This window comes from Solanum tuberosum, unplaced genomic scaffold (assembly GCF_000226075.1).
Source record: "Solanum tuberosum cultivar DM 1-3 516 R44 unplaced genomic scaffold, SolTub_3.0 scf00070, whole genome shotgun sequence".
Classification (NCBI taxonomy): domain Eukaryota; kingdom Viridiplantae; phylum Streptophyta; class Magnoliopsida; order Solanales; family Solanaceae; genus Solanum; species Solanum tuberosum.
The window spans coordinates 488,102-509,789 of record NW_006238996.1 but is presented as its reverse complement, the minus strand read 5'-3'; the positions used below and the strand labels follow the sequence as shown (position 1 = coordinate 509,789).

The 21,688-nt window shown below is 36.2% G+C and overlaps 1 protein-coding gene and 1 long non-coding RNA gene across 5 annotated transcripts; both read right to left on the bottom strand.

Moving 5' to 3' along the window:
* Nucleotides 1-518: 518 nt before the first annotated feature.
* On the bottom strand, nucleotides 519-6,368 carry LOC102605614 (aspartate aminotransferase, chloroplastic-like). 2 transcript variants are annotated; one of them, XM_006345573.2, is made up of 12 exons: nucleotides 6,245-6,368; nucleotides 5,669-5,740; nucleotides 5,513-5,578; nucleotides 4,726-4,920; nucleotides 4,545-4,583; nucleotides 4,369-4,458; nucleotides 4,154-4,262; nucleotides 3,972-4,081; nucleotides 2,808-2,951; nucleotides 2,231-2,397; nucleotides 1,141-1,405; nucleotides 519-863 (listed from the first exon to the last, which is right to left on the bottom strand). In XM_006345573.2, exons 1-12 carry the CDS (start codon nucleotides 6,263-6,265, stop codon nucleotides 732-734), a joined length of 1,410 nt encoding a protein of 469 aa, XP_006345635.1. In that variant the 5' UTR covers nucleotides 6,266-6,368; the 3' UTR covers nucleotides 519-731.
* A 4,184-nt stretch (nucleotides 6,369-10,552) lies between these two features.
* LOC102605384 (uncharacterized) lies at nucleotides 10,553-15,190 on the bottom strand. 3 transcript variants are annotated; one of them, XR_001473246.1, is made up of 6 exons: nucleotides 15,073-15,190; nucleotides 13,824-13,922; nucleotides 13,131-13,714; nucleotides 12,646-12,786; nucleotides 11,280-12,317; nucleotides 10,553-10,759 (listed from the first exon to the last, which is right to left on the bottom strand). It is a non-coding gene; the product is annotated as an uncharacterized lncRNA (long non-coding RNA). The 3 variants fall into 3 exon arrangements; XR_001473247.1 differs by having other exon boundaries at nucleotides 12,646-13,730; XR_367173.2 differs by having other exon boundaries at nucleotides 12,646-13,714.
* Between the last annotated feature and the right edge of the window lie 6,498 nt (nucleotides 15,191-21,688).

Sequence of the window (21,688 nt, the reverse complement as noted above, 5' to 3'; positions counted from 1 at the left end):
TCAATATTTAATTTATTTTTTTATTTAACTATGTTTAATATTAATCGAAAAATTAAATATGTACACTTTAATTCAATAAAAATAAAAGTTTGATCAAAAAAATTTTATCTAAAAAATAATCTTCATATTAAAAGTACATTTATACTAGTTTTTTTTTTTTGTAATTTAACACTTAAAAACACTTTTTATAAATAAAAATTTAGTCAAACATAATTTGTTTATCAAAAGCATTTTTCAAATGAATTAGTCAAACACATATTGCTTTTTTAAAAAAAGCACTTTTCTAAAAAGTTATTTTAAAAAAGTGCTTCTAAAAATAAGCAAGTTTTAGCAGGAATACCAAACAAGCTCTTAAAAAAATAGATAAAACACAGTTTGCTTATCAAAAAACACTTTTCAAATGAACAAGGCAAACACAAGTTTTTTTTTTCAAAAGAACTTATTTAAAAAGCCATTTTTAGAAAGTACTAGTAAAACTAAGCAGTTTTAAGTAGCAATGTCAAACAAACTCTAAGATATTTACTCTAGCATTAATCTTTATTTTAGAATCCAACTGTTAAGAAATTGTCAAAACTTGCTTCATACAAATATAAATTCTGTAAACCGAAGACAAGCTGAAACAATTATTACAAGATTTAAGAGAATCACGTGCTCAACAGGAAGAATGAAGTATACAGTGAAATTCCTGCAGATATTATTATCAAAACTGTTGTCACTTTAAAATCCAAGAATTAGCTCACATTGTAGTATGAGTCAATGATGGCATCAGCAAGATATTCACATTTAGCAGCCGATAATCCAGCCAAGGATATCCTCCCATCTTTTGTCATGTACACATGCCACTTATCGGCCATGTTCTCGCTCTGCGTGCCCAACAAGAGTGAGAAAAAGAATGAGCACCAGATATGCAGGTACAGTGAAACAAATATATGCATTCCATAGTTAAGTCATAAGGAGACTCTCTCACTGCACTATCTTGGTAAATCAGTAAGAAAGGAAGGAAAGAATGTCTTTCCGCAAATAAGTGCTGAGTAAAAAATGTGGTATGTGATGAATGATCAAGGCCACAAACCTGTCAAGCAAATCAAATCAAATTTATGCATACTGCAATGAAGCAACAACTTTAATCATGGGGATTACCTGAGCTTTGTTGAGACCTGTGAAGGAGAACATTCCTATCTGCTTCAGAATGAACGACCAGTCCTTTCCACTCTTATCCTTGGCGGAGAGGCTATCATATAGCTTCTGTCTAACACTCTTTATCCTCCCTGCCATCATTTCCATCTCTTCTTTCCATTCACTGAAGAGCTCTGGAGTTCCAACGACATTGGCAACAATTTTAGCACCGTGAATGGGAGGATTGGAGTACATTGGTCGAGCAAGCCTCTTTAGCTGGCTTTTCACCCTGTAGTAGATAAGCAAATAATTCTATTGGTTCACCAAACATAAAATCCACTCAGGTGATAGGAGATCATATGTACAAAGTAAAAGATAAAACAAAGGACAGCATCTGGTACTTGGCATTTTATATGGTACCATTGATTACAAAGCAAGGAAAATGCTTAATCTTACTCTATCAGGCATCAGCTCCCCAAGACGTGACGAAGGTTCAAAACTCAGAACAGTAAAAAAAGTTGGGTGTTTTTTTCTCATCTACCTCTGTTTTGTTGGCAAAGTTACCCGGTAATTGTATTGGTAAAGGATACAGACACCCGATGGAATAGTCAAGATGAGTTGGCCTAGACACCACCATTTTCCAATTGGAAAAAAATAAGGACACAACAAGTTCTTGTTTATTCAGCTATGACACAGTATGACCTAATCCCACCATTTCAGCGACATTGTGGTTAGTATGTCATCTAAACCTACTGAACAGCTTTGATTGTCAAGCTATAATTATCAGGAGGGGAAGATGGGTTTGTTTTTTTCATAAATAAAGTCAGCATTAGGGGGAAAACAACTTAACTATTTTGCATGCATAATTAATAGCCAGAGGAGATACTTTGGAAAGGATATCAAGTTAGTGGTACTAGGCACAATAAACATTATCAAAAGCAACAAAAGAAAAAGGGATTAAAGCTTCTCATCTTGCTGTAATCTATAGTTCACCCGGAAAGAATTCCATATACATAGCATAAAGAATGGCATTATAATTTAACTAAAAACTTCAGTGCAACATCATTTTCCCACTATAGAGAAACTATATAGCTTTTAATGTTGGCCACTTTACCTTGTTGCTGCATCAGCAGATGAGCAAAGAACATTAATAGCCCCAATCCTTTCTCCATAGAGACCCAGATTTTTACTATATGATTGAGCAACCAAAAGCTCCATACCACGTGCAGCAAACATTCTCACAGATGAGGCATCTTCGTCAAGGCTGCCACTTGCAAATCCCTACAGTGCAGATTAGATGAGGTATCTTGACTGTTATAGAATACTCAATACAGCTTTCTAGTGCAAATATTTGAATAACAATGACTTTCACGTTATCTTGTATTCATTTTTTCAAAAATCAGTAAATTTCATAGATAAACACCAAGACTGTCAAAAAAAATAAATGTGTAAAGCGGCTTAACCAACTTCATTCATCAAATTTTCCATCTATCATTATAGCAAAGGTACACTCTCCTTACATCAAAAGTAGGAATGAAGCAAGAAAGATGTTTCATTATTTTGAAACAATCCCCTATTTCTTTCATTTTCTTCTCTCTCTCTCTCTCTCACACACACACACACACCAAAACTTTTAACTTGAAATTTTGCAGCTTCATTAAATGAAAGTTTTTGGGTTCACCACAGATTACCTGGTAGGCAACATCAAAAAATGGAATGTGGTTCTTCTCCTGAATTACATCAGCGATCTTTTCCCATTGCTCAGGTGTGGGATCAATACCAGTTGGGTTGTGTGCACAGCCGTGGAGCAAGATAAATGATCCTTCTGGGGCAGCCTATAAACAGGTAACGCCATTACATTTTGACAATGACTTGCACAAGAACTGGAAGAGAATACAAGCTCTTCCATCAGACTCTGTTTTATAATGTGGGGAGAAGAGCAAGGCCAACAAGACTGCACATACACATGTATCAGACATAGGAAAGGCATCTAGTACTGGATAATTTGACTTGCGAGACAATGCAGAAAAACAAAATTCTATATTCACACCAAAATAGGAACTCAAGACCTGAAAGGAGAGACTGCAACCACCTTTCTGAATATCCCATACTCACAAGAAAAATTATATCCTCAAAGTTATTCAAATTCATAAAACATAGTCAAAAGGTTAAATTGGTTAATTGTTGAAAGACTCAAAAGTCCAATCTGAATCTGGGGGGGTTGGAAACGACAAGAGTGAGCTAAAAGATGACCAATCCAGCCCCGTCATGATTGGTGTTGAGTCAGTTGTCAGAGGCTCTTAAAAGGATGGTGAGAGCATTACCCTAACGGGTGTACCCACACGGAAGAGGAGAGGTTGCTTCCTAAAAACCACTGGATTTGGCTTGTTGCTTTTGATTCCTCAACCATAGCATAAGATAAAGGGTGACGTTTCACATCCCAAAACATACCAAACTTTCTCCAAGTAGAGTGTAAAAAGAACCAAGCTCCTCTGACTTTCCTTTTCAGAAATGACTGCTCACATTGAAAGAACCAAGTCATTCCTACTAAGAAATAGAAAGAGAAGAAAAGCAACACACACTTCATTGTCGAGGGTGCAAATCTTCCATGTTTTTCTGACTACATGTAAGCTATTAGCAGATATATGAACCAATACAAACATAAGAACGAAGAGCACCATGAAACAGCAAAATACTATGCTATTCTAGAATGAATAATGCATCTCTCTTTCAACTACTGAAAGTCAGAGCATGTCCACATACAAAGGCACCACAAGTCAATGGACATGTGGAGAAGGAAAAGGACAGTGCTCACTACTGCTTTACATTTTCAACCACATAGTGACAATAATAACCTTTATATCTTCTATCATCCCAGCAAAGTCAAGGCCAACTGTTTTGGGATCATAATATCGATATTCAGACCAAGGTACTCTGGCATCATTAAAAATGTTTTTATGATTTCCTGCCAAACACAATGGCAAAATTCAGTACGATGAAATTCACCCAAATTAATCCAAAAGCAGTATATACACACCCCATGTTGGAGATGATATCAAAATCTTAGAGCCAGGGAAGTAACGCTCTATCAGTGCTGCAGCAATACGCAATGACCCAGTTCCTGATAGACCTTGAATCGTAGCCACCTGAACAAGAAACAAGCATTGGCATGCACAACAAAATCCAAGGAAACTGGTTTACATGTTCCAGGATACTACTCTTTCACTATGAGTAAAAAACCAAAAATTTTACCCTTTGTTGCTGAAGCACCGGGTTATCTTTTCCAAACAATAACTCTGCTGTGACTTTGTTGAATGCAGCCAAACCTTCTATTGGAAGATACTATGTATCCATGGATAAAAGTAAGTAAGAAATTCCACGACATAAAACTAGTCAAGGCCAAAAGCTGAATTTAGTATATTAAGTACCTCTTTGTTTTCTCCTCTCTCCAGGATAAGGTTCTCTGCCTACAGAAAAGTAATTTCCTCATGATTCAGATGCAAAATTATAGAAAGTTGTTACAATGTTTAAAGATGAACATAGAGGACGAGGCAAGTCATTCATAATTTATAAACTAAATAGAGCTTAAACAAAAGATCAAGAACTTACTTTCTTAACAACATTGAGGACATATGGTTGAAGATCCTCTGTGCGGTAAGCTCCAACTCCAAGGTTAAGCTTCAGTTCATTTGTATCAGCCTTGAATGCTTCAGAGACTCCAAGAATGGGGTCAGGGGGAGCCATTGTTATTCCCTCAAATCGAGAGACGTTAACAGCAACAGCCATAGTAGTCCGACCATTTGACTGGAAAAAAGAAAGAGTGAAACATCATGATTTTAAGATAAGGCATCCCAATTCACAAAGTTATAAATTATATTAAGGTATCATCTTTGGATCATGCTCCTCCCTCCCCTTGGATTTGGATATTGTTGCAATATAAATAAGCAATCTGCCTGACCTCGTTTTCTTTGTCTTTCCCTACAGTGCCTTTTTCTAAGTGATTGACAAGGTGAGTGGGAGGACCAATTACAGCATTTGAGAATTAAACAGCTCGTTGTTTCAATGATAAGAAAAAACAGAACCAGAGATTTTATGGAACCCCGTTGAATTGAATGCTACAATCCAAAATGTTGTTACATACTGATCCACCCAGATTTTGTAATTAGTATTATTGAAACATTAATAAGTTCTGGAGTTGATTTACGAAGCATGATAGGGAATCATCATGTATCATACACCAAGCTGGAGACACCTGTTCATTTGTATGCATATCATCCTACTCCCACCATTATTCTCAATTGAACTCTTCTCTTGTATACTCTAAAGGTCAGAACCTAATGGGAGTTGCACTACATCAGTAAAGCTGTCGCCTCTCAGCGAATGATAAAGTTCCTACCTTTGCCTTCATGAAGTCCTTCCTGGGAAAGGCCCTTTGGCTAGAAGTCCCTAGCTTCAGCTTTGGCTGCTCAAACAGAAACAAGGACATGAATCCTCCTCAGTGTAAGATAGGGTAACTTCGAAATGGCATAAATGAAAAATGATGACATATTACCTTGAGATTATCTTGCAAGGAAATTGAAGCTGAAGGAGTGACAGAAGCTAGAGAGAACATTGTGGAAGCCATCTGGGATTTAAGTGCTAATAATTACAACAACATACGAAGTAAAAAAAAGGGTATAATCATTAATCAGTTGAGATTTAAAACTAAGATGACTAAAGAAGTACACTTGTATTGAGCTCTAGACGGATTCAAAATTGAATTAACGAAAAAGAACCTTGGAGCTATGGGGAGATTTGGTTTTGTAGTCCATTACAAATTTGTTTTTTAAACGTAAGAGATCTGGAAAAAAATAATTCATTTTCTTCTATTCAATTTGCAAGTGGTCTCTCTCATTTCTACTTTCTATTCTACAGTGTTGGGCTCAAACTTATCTATATAAGAACTATGATCAATAACCAAGAAAATTGTGTAATCCATAAAATTCATGGAAGATCAAAAACCAAAAGCAAATTAACTTATGTACGTGGGTGACAGTAAACAATGTATCAAAATCAAGATTTATGGAATAGCAAATCTGAAAAAAAATGCAAGAAATAGAAAAGCAGATAGAAGGAGCAGTGCCCTTACCGCAAAAGAAGAAGAGGGCATACAAGGGTTTCGGGACTTTGGGTTTACAGGAAAGCTACCACAGAGGGAAGAACTGATCGATGGTAACGATAACCACGACGGATCTTATAAACTACTCGCTAAACAAAAACATTTATTAAAGATTAGTTTTTATTATTGTTGTTTCGATTATTTTTAAATTATTATTTAATATTTGCTTTGCCATGGTAAAGTTTTACTGCAATAGTTTTATTAAAATTGATTAGTTCTTTTAATTAGTATGTGTATTATATTTGAATTTTGAATAAATCGAATTTTATAGACTTTAGGAATTTAGTCTTTTCAGCACATCTTTTAGCTTAATTTTATGTTCAGAAGTTATTAGTTTATTATAAACTAGTGAAAAAATAGTAAATTTATTTTAAAAATATTATTTTTATTTATAAAACTAAAATATTAATAATATTTTTAATGATTTTTTTGAACTTCAAATCCAAATAAATTATATTACAAATCTTAATACTTAGATTTGTAATTTTGACTTAGATTCATGGGATATTGATTTTACCAACCAAAACAAAGGGGAAAATAATAATTAAATTTGCACCATCTAATACTTTTTTTTTTTATGTTAGAGTTGTAATAATTGAAAATTTATGAATTTAGCATTCATTTGAATGCGTTCTTTTCTAGAGTTATGGTATGGTAATAAGAATACAAATAATACATTTAATAGAAAATGGGGGGAAATGAAGGAATATATACATTTTATAGTAGATAAATAAAATAACGGTTTAGTCATTTGTATAAGGATTAGCTTAAAGTTCGTTTCCATTAAAATTATGTTATTTTTTAATGTAAATGCATAAGATGTAGAACTAACATGCAAATTAGCATAAAACTAGTAGACCAATTCGGTTTCTCACAAAAAATTTCACATTCCTTTTCAACTATCTATTTTTGTTTATTTAATTTCTTCAATATCTTCCCTTTAAAATAATCAAGTTAGTTCACTTTTCTGCTTCTACTAATTTCCTTATATTTTTCATGATATAGAGTTAATATTAAATAATCATAATGGTCATCGACCTTTTTCAGATCTATTATTTATTTTAGCTTATGAAAACTACATGTCAATAAATTATAGTGCATCAACGAATATATTATAATATTTCTCTAGAGATTTATATTGATGAAAATTTTAATTAGTGATCAGTCTTGTTTTTGTAATTTTATACGATTTTTCAAATCTACCTTTTATTGTTCGTATGTGTTTTGTTTTGTTTGTATCTTCCTCGCAAATAATTTTTTTAAAATCAAATAGACTTGTAAATTTAGAGTGCTCAAAACATCAAAATGCTATTATCCTTCTCCTTCATCCAATAAAAATAATTTAAAAATATTTATTGTGGTTCAAGTAGGATCAATTTTGGTTTTATATAATTACTCTTTTTCTCCAAATATTGTTGTCTCTTACTATTTTTTTAATGATCTTATCCTTTTCTTTAGTAATGAATCAACTCTCTTCCCCTTTCACTAATTTTAGCTTATGAAATATTTTATCTTGACTAATTTTTACTACAATTTAAATATATTTACTTATATAAAAAGAATAGATTGAGAGATACATAGCCCAATTAACAAGAATATAAAGTATTGGAAGAAATTAATTATTTGAGACAATCTTTATACTTTATCAAAATGCATACAACAAATTTAAGAATCATTTTAAACAAACTTTATGTTATGTCCTCAAGGTCATTTTGGTGTGTATGCTTAATGTTCGTCATTTAGAGCATTTCTATAGCGGCCTCAAGTTATTTATGACTTACTAGGACTGACAGTTCGGTCAGCTGGTCGTTCGTTTGGTTTTTATGTGAGTTTTAGTGTTTTGGAGCTTTTTAAACCTCAAACGGTCAGTTTTGATTAGAATTTCAAGAAGATGACCTCAGAATCAAATTTTGACGATTCCATCAGCTCCGAAAGGGTCTGTTTAGGCTAGTAGCATGGTCGGTATGACCCTTGAAACTTTCAGTTCGTGATTAGGCGTTTTAACTTCCAAGTTAAGGCCTAAGTTTGACTTTAGTCAACATTTGAGTACACGAGCTCGGATCAGAATTATGTCAGTGCGATTAGCTATGAATGTTGAGTTTGGTCTAGAAAGACCCTTTGTTTGGATCCCAGGGCTTTAAGGCTAATTCTGAGCTCCCTTGTGGATTTTGGCTTAAATGGAGTTTGGGGTGGGACTCACTTTATGTCGATATGACCTCGTATGGAAATTTCGACTGCTTCGTTGAGTTTGGAATATCAAATTTGATAGGGGTGCATGTCTTGTTTGCAAGCACGGGGTTTTGAACGAATTCAGAAAGCCGCGTTAGAGATTTGGAATTGCCAAAACCAGTTGATATGCATCAGCTGGTGCAAGCCTAAAATGGCCTTCACGTTCGCAGGCCCTTGGTCGTGTTTGTGGAGGTTAGATGATCTGAGGTTCGCATTCGCAAGGTCCCTATCGCGATCGCATGACTCTAGTGTCTTCTTGGCCGTGTTTGTGGGGCCTTCGCCGCATTCGCGGGGGACCCACCACATTCACGAAGAAGATTCGTCGACATGAGGTATCATTAGTTCAAAGAGTAAATTCATGATCTCTCCCCCATTTTAGCTCAGATTTGGGTGATTCAAAGCCCCACGTGTTCAAAATTGTCAATGCTTTGTTGTGTTGTGTTTGGAAAGTGTTGGTGAACCTCCGTTCGAGGTAAATTTATGTACAAAGCTACTATCTTGAGCTTTATTTTTAGCTTAATTGTTGGAAATTGTGCATGTTCTTGTTGTTTGCTGATTCAAGCCCCGAATTGTGTTCAATTTTGGAATATAAGTTCAAGGGCATGGTTTAGGACCTATTGACAAAGTCAATTCTGAAAATTTCAGCGTGGGTCCTATGATTTCCATTCGACTCCAAAATTGGGTTGTGTTTATTTGAAGTGTTTTTAGTGTCTTAACAATCATACTGACATTCTGATCCTATTTTTTTATAGTGTGGTATCATCCGGAGGTCGTTCAAAAAGGAAAAGCTCTAGCCTTATGATTAAGAGCATACGTGGTTGGCCTACATGTAGGCTACGACTTTCTTTCCTTATAAATTGAGTTGGATTGCGGAAATTCATGTTGATTAGAGTGAATTGGGGGGTGGGTACCTAGTTTTTCTTACTTTTCTTCATAGATGCCATGTTTTAGGATTGATCACTATTATTTCGGGTGTAGCACCATGTTAGTTGGGGTTTTATGTGTGTTTTTGCATGCTTTTGTGAATTACCTGCACTGTTACTTATTATTTGGAACATGTTCGGCCTTAGTCTAGGATAGACTAGTGTTACCTTAGACTGGCGAGCCTTGTAGCCTTGCTTTCGTCTCCGACATCATTTCGGACGGACTAGATCCTTGTAAACTGAAATAGCATACTAGAGTTTGGTAGTTTGATTATTAGTTTAGGTGATTCGTATCTTTATAGACTTTCTATCGTCTCTCACAATATCTACGGTTCTGATGTGATACCGGAGGTTTGGGGTTTTCGCGGCGACTTAGGATTGGGTTGTTTTAGGTTTGGAACCTCCTGTTGATCCTTGTAGGTAGACGTTGTTCCATGATAACTTATTCTTGATATTAAGTTCCTCTTCGGAGTCGACACACCGCTTGTCACTCTTGCTAGCTGGGTTGGGAGCACTACACCATTTTAGGCCTACGGCCACCCCAGTAAAGTGTAGCCTAAACTAGCAAAAAGTGTGGCCTTTGATAAAAGGCTACACTTTTGGACTTTAAGCAACACTTTTCCAGGGGTGCCCAAAAGTGGCGTTACCTTAGAGTTTAGGCAAGTGTTGCCTTATCAGCTACGCTTAAAAGCGTAGCCTAAAAGGAAAAATGGCAACGCTTTTATGTACCTCAAATAGCAACATTTCTATCTCATACAACTACACTTTTAAGCGTGGCCTAAGCTTCCTTATTGCCCACAATTTGTAAGTGTTGCCTTTTCTATCTAATGTATGACAACAATTTTTAAAGTGTTGCCTTTTTCTATCCAATGTATGACAACACTTTTGAAGTGTAGTCCTTGCCCATGTGCATAGCACAATTTACAGTCCTATGGCTACACTTTTAAGTGTGGCCATATCATTTTGGCTATAAAATATTTATATGCCACAATTTCTAATTAAAAAACACCAATATTATTTTGCAATAAATAATCTCAAGCATTAAATTGGCTAATAAGTAATTCAAATATATAGATTTGCAATAAATTTCAAAAGATAATATCATGTCTTCTGTACATACACAAACTTATAAAGCAATATTCTAAATATGTGTACATAATAGTTAAAAAAGTATTCTTACAATAGTTCAATATATTCTAGCAATGAATATATTTCACAAAAGCAAACATAATGTATTCAAAGTTTTACAATAGTTCAAAAACTCTTCATCATCCACTTCAATGAGATCAAATTGACTTGTGGCGACCCTTCAAATTTGATCACCTCCATTTCCCTACACATTTAAAATGTACAACAAATCAGATTGTAGAAGTTATAGAAGAGGCAAGAAGTTCCAGATTGCAGCTGTTCCAAATTACAGATTGCAGACTGCATATTTTTTGAATTCCAGATTGCATATTACAGTTCCAAACTCCAGATTGCAGATTGCAGATTGCAGATTGTTGCAGGTTCCAGATTCCAGATTGCAGATTGCTGCAGATTACAGTTCCAGGTTCCAGATTCTAGATTGCAAATTGCATATTACAGTTCCAGATTGCAGGTTTCAAATTACAGTTTACAAATCAAAATTTATCGGCCAAAAAACTTTCAGAATTTCGTAGTTCTCTTCAGGCCAAAGAACAGGGGCAGCAAGAGAAAAATCCCAAGATACTCTAATGCAGACATGTAAATCAGGATAGCAGTCACACAAAACAAAGCATGAAAAAAGAGGAAACTTAACACCAAACAACATCAAAGTGTATGCTTTTTGATCAATGGAACCTGGAATATCGAAAAGATCATTAAAACTGCACCTCTGAATCTTGTCGCGACCATTTTTTCGACTCAAATTTACTACCAGCCGATGGTTTCTGATCAACCAATCTGGAAGCCCAATGCAAATGGAGAATTCACTTGCTCGTCTGCTTGGGATTAGATTAGAGAGAAAAGAAACCAAAGTTTCTACTGTCACAACCTGTCAACTATTTCTGCTGCTATAAACCACAAAAGACACATTGTTTAAATAGTTCTTTCACAATAAGTGGGAAGACACATTGTTTCTACATTGGACCTCCACTACTAATGAAACAACAGACAAATGATCATGAGATTCTCTTTGTAGAATTCCATGGAAAAACAAGAAGACCGAGTTGATGGATGATCAAGCTTAGCACAAGGGATAAAATGTATAACATGGAGAAGGAAAGCCCTTAAAATATGCAAGAAAGTATACCTTTGCCAAAATATACTTCTCCTTTTCATGAAAGGCATATTTGAGGCTTGGCTTGGAAGCAAATTGAATAGCATCAACATTTGTTAATTTGAATGAATTAATCATTTTACATGAGCTAACACCAACAAAACATTCTAAAAATATTTGAGTTAAATTCATGTTATATCATCATGGCACGTGGGAACATTATCTATCCGACAATGTGTACTGAATAGATAGGCTGACCCAGGTAGAATGTCAAATTGTAATGGAAAAATAGATTGTAAATTAACTACTTCAATTGAAGAATGAATAGAAATGTGAACATAATCCTGGGAACTGTTAAGTTGGAATTTTGTGATCTTTGATATCTCTCAACATTTTGTCTTTTCTTGGCTCGGAGAGGACCTTCCACATTAAATCTGAACCCAAATATCAATAAACATACAAGATCTATAGAAATTTATACCCATGGAAGAATGACTTTTTTGTATATATTATCAACTAAGGTTACATACCCGTCACTTGGAAGTTGAAGCAGCTTCTCCCACATCGAGTTATAATAAGAATTACCCAATGTGCGGAATAGATCCAAGATGGTAGGTTCCCAAATCCTGACATCTAATGTTATGGACCTTACCTGCAAATGATAAGTATCTCAAATATCAATCAACTCAATAGGCCCATAGATCTTTCATTTTGTTACTTTCTGTGGGCAGCAACTGAAAACAAATTATACTTCAAAATACATTTCCAAAAAAGATCCAATAGCTACTAACATTCCAGAATGAATAGTGCATTGTCATGAAAGTAATGAAAATACTCATATTCTCAAATATAAATGCATGTGGACCAGTACAAAATTGAATAAACACCGTGAACTAAATGGAATTAATCTTTTTTTAAGAACAAGGCAGATGTTTGTAGACAAGAGGAACAAAAAAATTTCAACATGGATAAAGATATACCTTTGAGATATGAACACCAAGGTTTTGATGAATGCCCGAGCATTCTATACAAATTAGGATGCCAAGATTTAGAGAAGCCCAATCAGGTTCTGAAGCACCACAATCAAAGCACTTGTCATTTCCAGGAACTTCTCTGAGAATCTTAGAAACAGAATTAGGATTATTGACTCTTATGAAAGCTAGGACATTTTCATCATTAACAGACCCTTGAACATTCAAAGAACCAGCATAGGTATTGTTGCTACTATCAATGTCATTTTAGTTAAGGTCTCAAGTAACACCATAGTTGAAGCATATAGATTTTAGTTAAACTCATCTCTTTCTTTTCTAGTCTTGGTCGAGTTGGTTCATTATATGGCCAGTTAGGAATTTGGATATGCAGATAGATATAACATAGTTTGTGCAGGAATAGAATATTATGATGTCTGGTGCTATATTTATACCCTTTTAAAGTTCAAAATAATTTTAAAAAATCCAATAAGTACCTGTTCTGTGACAGTAAGCTAGGACCAGTTCATTGTCCATGTGAAACCTATAAAGATTTCAGATGATAAGTTCACATTCTTTACTAATTTCTATCATCATATTCCTAAGGCACAATAACTAATGTCTCGCACAATGAAAGAGATAAACAGAGCATAGATTATTTAAAATCATGTAATGATGCATATGAAATTAAATTTGATCCTATTATTTATTGTATCAACAGTCAAAGACAATGCTTGGTAAATCAAGTAATCACCTTAGGCTTCAACTTAAAAACTTGATCAAGATGTTAACTACATATTCATATCCAGTAATGACAAGAAACAGTGGTAAGAGTTCCTATGGAATGTGTTATAAGACATACTAGAGGCTCCTAGATACAACAAAAAGTGAGGTGGAGGAAACTTCAATTTGAAAAGCTCTATATTACTGTGTTGCAAAAGATTTTATCTTATCTTCTTTATCTGTTGTAGCTTTGTCTCGTCTTGTTATTAATGTTGTTTGCATCATATTCTTAATCTGCTGAAGAGGCACATAAATGCTTAGAACTCTTGAGGAGTCAATGGTGCTATTCAACGGGCAACTGATACAGTTACAATCTTGCTCATTAGAACAGTAGCATAAAAACTCATGTTAGGTTTGATTATTCTTATCTGAAAACATTGTTATTGAAGCATCTATAGAAATAATACCTATTTTTCTTGCTTTGATTTTATTTTGTGACTATAGGACTGAAGGCCATGGTATCCCTCCACTTCTTGAGTTTGTTGATTCAAAGGTACATAGAGCAGCTGCAGGATCCTTACGAGAATTAGCATTTAAGATTGTGGAATAATGTGCACTCCCTATTCTTATACAAATGCTTCGGTCTGAAGATAGCAAAGCAACATCATTTACAGCATAGCCAGCATCCTCTAACATATTTTCTAGAAAATCATTAACATCTACAAGAATGTGTACACAAATACATTGTGAAATTTGTGGCAATGACAAAATCCTACGGCAAAAACTATATCAAACTTAAAAGGGCAAAACAATCTAAGCTGAAGTTGTGAAAGATTTTGCTTATCCTTTGGTACTTTGCCATCATCCTTTAACATAATTTCCGGATAAGCATCAACATCCAGAACAATGCATTCACATATACAGAGTGAAATTGTGGCGAGGCAAGAACTTACTGCAAAAACTATTTCAAACCTAAAAGGGCAGAAAAATTTAAGCTCAAGTTTGTGGAAGATTCTGCTTATCCTTTAGTATTTTAAACAATTAAACTAATATTCCACCTCCTTCCTTTAATGCCTTTTCTTTAGCACTAATTGATCAGAACCAACAATTTTAAAAAAAAATAAAGGTAACTAATGATCAGAACCAACAGTTCCATCCACAAGAACAAGGTGTCAGCAAATATAGCAATTTTATCCCTATTGATGAGGAAAGACTTCAATAAAATGGATGTAACAGTAGCAACCATGGCATACAAACAAGTTAAAATAAGCTAATCCTTACCTCAAAAGTGATCATCCCATTCATTTGACACTACTAATATGGAGATTCATTTTTTACCCTATAATGACATGATACCATCAAAAATACTCTTAAGCACTATAGCACAACTCCATGTTTAGAGCAACAATAACGTAAAATGATCATCAATCAACTAAGCTTCCCCTCCAAAATAGTTAGTGTCTGAATCTTTCACAACCATTTCTCCATATTCGGGTCCATTCCAATACTAGAATTTCTCGAAGCCCACAGCATACAAGTCACTTCCCCTCTAATTTCAGCAATACAAGAGCAACAACAACTACAACTTAGTGTCAAACAAGTCGGGGTTCGACTATATCAATACCCAATTTTCATTTAAGCTCATTTCATAAAGAATCCTTATAATTCAACAATACAAGGGCAAATAAACAAAATAACAGAGTTGTTGAAAATCACCTTCGCTCTAATTTAGTAATGTTGTCCACTTGAGTCTGATTGTACTGAACAAGCTCCGGAAACAAGAAAGAAAAAGCACTCAAACTGACCTGCAAAGGACCTCATTCACTAATCTGCAGAGTAAATCTCCCAAATCCAACCCAACCCACCCATACCCTCTAGCTAAAAAGATTTAAAAGTGGTAACACCGGTTGATGTTATTAGTATCTATAGTTAAAAAGAACCCCCCACCCCCTTCTTTTCTTGAACAGCTAAGAGCATTGAACACAAGAATGTGTACACAAATACACTGTGAAATTTGTGGCAGTGGCAAAATCTTACGGCAAAACTATACCAAACTTAAAAGGGCAATTTTTTTTAGCTCAAGCTGGAATCTGTACACAAATACACTGTGATTCTACCATCATCCTCTAACATATTGACAAAAATAATGAGAATAAGAAGGAATAGGTACTTACGCTTGATGAAATCTTCAGCTCAGCTCAGCTCAGCAAAGCTCAGATCTTCCGTTCAATTCTTCAGTTCAGCTCTTCAGTTCAGGGAGAAGAGAATCGGAGAAATCTTTAGTTCCGCTCTTCAGCTTCCACTCTTCCGTTCTTCGACTTTAGCTCTTCCAGAGAAGAACGTTTTTGGAGAAAGAAAAAAATGTGTTCTTCGACTTCAGATATCAAAGTGTTATGAATTTTTAATGTTTTATTAAAAAAAAATTTGGCCAATAAAAATGGGAGGGAGAGTTAAAAATGTTGGAGGGAATATAATATTTTAGTGAAAATTTTAAGGCCACACTTATAATGTGTTGTTTTACAATAATAAAAATAGGACACTTTAAAAGTGTGGCCATATATGTAAATAGTTGTTGCCAATTATCTCATACTGTAACAACGCTTATAAAGTGTAGCCTATACCATTAAAGAGTACGCTTTACAAGTGTTGCCAATATTAGCGTAGCCAAAAAGTTAAAAACTTGGGCTACGCTTTAAAAGTAGTTCCCAAAAATATTTTAGGCAACACTTTACAAGCGTTGTCCAGATTTAGTGTGGCCGTAGGCCTAAAATGTTGTAGTGGAGCTATTTAGATACTGTGGCTATTTCTGGTTCGAGGCCTTTATTACGGTTCATGGTCAATGCTTTCCGATTTGAGGTTGTTACCTTTAGTTAGAGGCCATCAATTTAGGTTTGAGGCCCAAAGTATACTTATTGGATCTGGATCTGCCTATCTCATTCTGTTGATATGTTTAGCTAGTCTTTTTATTTTCAGACGGATTGTTGTGGTCCACTTTTGGGACTTGTATTTTCATATTAAAGAACTTTGTACTCATGACTTCTAGGTTTTGGGAGAGATTCTATTGTATATATATTTTTGTTTACTTCAATTTCTGTCTTATTTCTTTATTATTAGTGCTATTTCTGTCTAGTTCTACCCTCATATATACTATTTGTCGTTCAGGGTAAAGTTTGCCTTACCTACTGGTGGGTTATAGTTGGTTCTATCATGACTCAATAAATTGGGTTATGACAAGCTGGTATCACAACCCTAGGTTCAACAGTTTCACTTGTATAGAGCTAATACCTAGTAGAGTCCTACGGATCAGTGCGGAGACGCATGTATCCTATCTTTGGGAGGCTACAGGGTTTCATTAGGAATTCTTCTATTTTGGATCACTTTCGTACAACGTCTGTGTTATTGGTTTCTTGAAATCTCACTTGTTTGACTCTTTTCATAGGATGGCTCGTATGCGCTGTGTGGTAGCTCAATGTATGGGAGAGATCTCCTCTACTGGATAGGGGTGCAGAACCACCCAATATAGAGAGTGGGATCTGGAGCCAACAACGGACCGTCTAGAAGCTCAGGTCCCATATAAGCCGGTGGGGTCAAGGCCAGCTCAGCCGCTACCCAGACCAACTATGGCGCTCCAGACCTTCAAGCTACCACTCAGCTTTTGATAGTGCTTGGAGGAATCCAACAGATCTTAGTTGCAGGTGCAACACCAGGTCAACAGAGGCATCTTAAGCCCAGGTATCTCTTGGGGTGCCTAGCCCGTGATTTCGACTGGAGCTGTTCCGATAGAGTAGCAGAAGATGCTCGGGGTGTTTCTTAGGCTTTTTGTAATACCCCGTATTTAAAAAGGCCAAATCGCAGCTTTCCAGATGTTGCAGGTACCAAACCACACCGGCCACCCACGACCCATGGAATGGACCACAGACCGTAGGTGTGGTCCATGGTTGGCCTGCCTAGGTAAGATCTGAAGGTCTAGAACCACGACCTGACCAATAAACCATTGGTCAGAACACAGTCCGTGGTTTGAAGCCCCAAAGTCAGGCTTTTAACCACCATCGACGGCCGTGCAGGACGGTCCGTCGTCCTGACCACGATCCATCAATGCGGTCTCGTGGTTCACTGCTGGCAGTTATTTTTCAGGGGCAGTTGGGTGTTTTCCTAATTAATTAGTTCCTATACTATGTTGTTTTGCCTATGTTTATGACCCCCTATATAAGTCTTTTAACCCCCAAATTCACCCCATTTATTTCATTTTTCTAAATTCACAAAAGAACACCAAATCTCCTCCCAAATAATTCTCTCTCTAGAAACTTGAAAGAGGAGAAGAAGATTCAACCTAAGGTTTCAACCTAAGGTTCCAATTTCTCCATTGAAGGCTAGCATTTGGAGTCAAGGTATGATAGTTTTCATCCATGGATTCCTTTCATCCATGGAGTTCCCAAATTCATCTATTTCAAAAGGTAGAATTCCCCAATTGAGTTAGGGTTTTCTTCAATTATCATGGGTTCTTATCATTATTGATTTAAATGATTGAATTATGATCTTCTATGCATGAATTGATGAATTACTGTGGTTTATGAAGTTTTCCCCTATGAACCCATGTAATCCTCAAGTTTTCAAGTTATGAATTATACGATGTGAAATTTTGATCTTCAAGAAAGAGTTTTATGAAATCAAGCATGTATTACTAGTTTTACATGAATTTATGATGAAATCCATAGCTAACCCATGTTTTCTAGGAATTGATGATTGAAAGTGGGTTTTGAACCTCAAGGAGGTGAATTATGGACTTATGCATTTTTTATGAAATCTATGCAAACGTTTTAAGGGTGCTTTGAGAGTAAAGTACCAATAATGATGAGCATGATGTGTTACTGAAAGGTTTTCTCATGTACACATACTAGCATGATGTGACATGCTTTCTCATATTGAAAGGATTCTTAGGTTTAAAGGCTTTCTCACCTAATTGAATCAAAGAGTAAGAGCTATCCTAATGAACTAGCTTGGTTTGGTTGTCCAAGGGCACCTCTCCATGAGTTATGAGATAAGTCAAGACTTAATAACTATTCCCTGGGATTTATGCGTAGCACCGAGTGGATATTGATAGTGAGATTGAAGCTCACCCGTAGTAGAGGTCGAGTTTCTAGAACCAATTTCTTGAGATGGAAGCTCACCCGTAGTAGAGGTCGGGTTTCTAGTAGAAATCTCTGTATCCCTTAACTATGTACCCCCATAGGCTGATTAGCTAGTGGATCCACTTAAGTTAGAAGTTTATGGTCCTTACCTTGGCAAGTAGGACAACCCTTTTCGGTGTGGGAGACACTGGGGGATCATGTTATAGCTCACATGGTCTCAATGTCGGTTAAGGCTAATTCCCCACAAGTAATAATGAACTAGGGTTACTCAAGGAGTATCTCACACGTGTTCAAAGGTTTTAAAGAAGAATTTATCTTGCATTGGCCATGATTTATAACTTATGTTTTATAAATCTTTCATATTATGCTTTATGTTGGTCAATTGCATGTCATGAAATGAAATGTCTCTTTTAGCATGTTTTAAATGTTTTATGCATGTCTATCATACTTGGTACATTATTTTGTACTAATGCATACTCTTGCCTACAATTTCCCCAAATGTAGGGTCCGGTATTTAGGGTGCTCAGTTTCATGGCTAGTGGGTAATTTGATTGATTCCTGAGCTTTGGTGAGTCCTCATGCTTCGAGAACGGAGTTTATTATTTTCACTTTATTTCATGTATTTTATCTTTTGAACATGATGTATGGGCTAGGCCCAATTTCATTCTATTGTATTAGATGGCTATGATGAGACAAAGTTTCGACTTCCGCTTTTTGTTTTACAAAAAAATGTTTTGGACTTGGACTATTGTTTTACTTTTATTGTTCTATTTCTTATGTTATGAGAGCTAAGTGGCTTGTATGGAGTCCTTTGGGGTTCTATATGCCATGTTACATCTAGGGGGTACCCCTGGGTCGTGACAAACTTGGTAATCAGAGCACAAGGTTTTAGAATTGGTCCTAGGATGTCTCATAAGCCACGTCTAGCAGAGTCTTGTTCATGAGTGTGAAGCGTGCCACATTAATGAATGAGAGGCTACAAGATTATTAGGAAACTTCACTTATTTCATTACTCTTAAGTCGTACGATAAAGTTTAACTCTATAAGGTCTCTCTCCTAATCCTTATCCTATGTTCTCCAGAATATGGCTATCCGAAGAGCTTATGCTAGAAGGAATGTGAGGGAGAATGCGGAATAAAAAGCTCCTCCCCAAGCTCCTCAAGTACTAGTCGATCCTTTGGCTGAACAAGTATCTAATGCGGAGTTTAGGGCTACTTTTCAAGTGTTGGCCCAAGCTGTTACGGCCCAAGCCAATAGGGAGGTTATGGTTCCTGCAAGCTCAAATACGAATGCGGTGGCTTCAAGAGTGAGGGGTTTCACAAGAATGAATCCTTCGGAGTTTCATGGTTCTAAAGTTGAGGAAGATCCTTAAGAATATATTGACGAGGTCTATAAGATTTTGATGATCATGGGAGTTAGGCCGGTGGAAAAGGAGGAGTTGGTCACTTATCAACTAAAAGGTGTGGCTCAAATTTGGTATAATCAATGGAAAGAAGGGAGGCCGGAAGATGCGGGTCCTCTTGATTGGGAGAAGTTTAAGGCCATTTTTCTTGATAGGTTCTTTCCCCTTGAGACGAGGGAGGCCAATGTGCTTGAGTTCATTAACCTCCGGCATGAGAGTATGAGTGTGAGGGAATATGCTCTAAAGTTCACTTAATTATCCAAATATGCTCCAACAATTGTAGCCGATTCAAGGGCTAAGATGAGTAAGTTTGTTTTGGATGTGTCTGAAATGGTGGTTAAAGAGTGCCGAACCACAATACTCATTCATGATATGGACATCTCTCGTCTCATGGTGCATGCACAACAAATTGAGGAGGAGAAACTCAAGGAAAAATCTAGAGAGGTAAAAAAAGCTAAGACCGATAATGGTAACTTTTCACATGCAAGGTCCGATGGACAAGGTCGTCCTAGGTTTTGGCAAAGGTTTTCTGGTACAGGTTCCTCCAATGCTTCTCCTAAGTTCAACAAAGATAGAGTGTCTAACCCTAAGCCTCAAGGGGGGAATGGTAGTGGATCTTCATTGCCTATGTCTAATTGTACTAAGTGTGGAAGGAAGCACGATGGTAAGTGCCTAGCCGACACAGATGGTTGTTATGGTTGTGGTAAAAGTGGTCACAAAATGAGGGATTTCTCGATGCTTATGGCTAAAGGAAGAGAGGGCAAGCAAGCTACTCTTAGTGGTTCGGGTTCCAATGCTCCTAAACAAAATCGCTTCTATGCACTCCAAACCCGAGGTGAACAAGAGGGTTCTCTGGATGTGGTTACTGGTATGTTGAAAGTTTTCCAACTTGATGTTTATGCTTTACTTAATCCCGGTGCTACTTTGTCTTTTGTGATGCCATATGTGGCTATGAGGGTTGATGTTCTTTCAGATATGTTTTTAGAACCTTTTTCTGTCTCTACTCTGTACTTTTGTGACGCCCTATGTGGCTATGAAGTTTGATGTTCTTTCGGATGTGTTGTTAGAACCTTTTTTTGTCTCTACTCCTATTGGTGATTCTGTGGTGGCTAAGAGGGTCTATAGAAAGTGTCCCGTTTCCTTGTCCCATAGAGTTACTCTTGTTGATTGATAGAGCTTGATATGTTAGATTTTTATGTTATCTTGGGTATGGATTGGCTGCACTCTTGTTATGCTTCTATTGATTGTAAAACTCGTGTAGTCAAGTTTCAGTTCCCAAATGAGCCTATCCTAGAGTGGAAGAGGGGAAATTCTATGCTTAAGGGTCAGTTTGTCTCTTGTCTTAAAGCTGAAAATATGATTTCTAAGGTTTGTATTTACCATCTAGTTAGAGTGAGAGATGTAGATTTCGAAACCCATTCTCTTGAGTCGGTCCCCATTGTTAATGAGTTTTCGAAAGTGTTCCTAGATGATCTACCTATGTCACGACCCGAGAGTACTCCCTAGTCGTAACATGGCGTATTCGACCCCGAAGGGGTCTTATACGAGCCACATAGTCATTCATTGCATTCAATAATGAAAATAGTGCGGAATAAAAAAAAACTTATTTACATCCACACATTTAAACTTCATTAAAACAACTTTAAAAACACACAGCGGAAGTCTAAGTCTCACATGGCCATCTTAGACACAGTCACAAAACATAAGTAGGGACACGGCCCTTTACAATCAAAAGAAGTCTATTAAGTCTATTACATGAACAAAAGAACTTAAAAGTCTTGTCCTCGAATCCATGAGGACA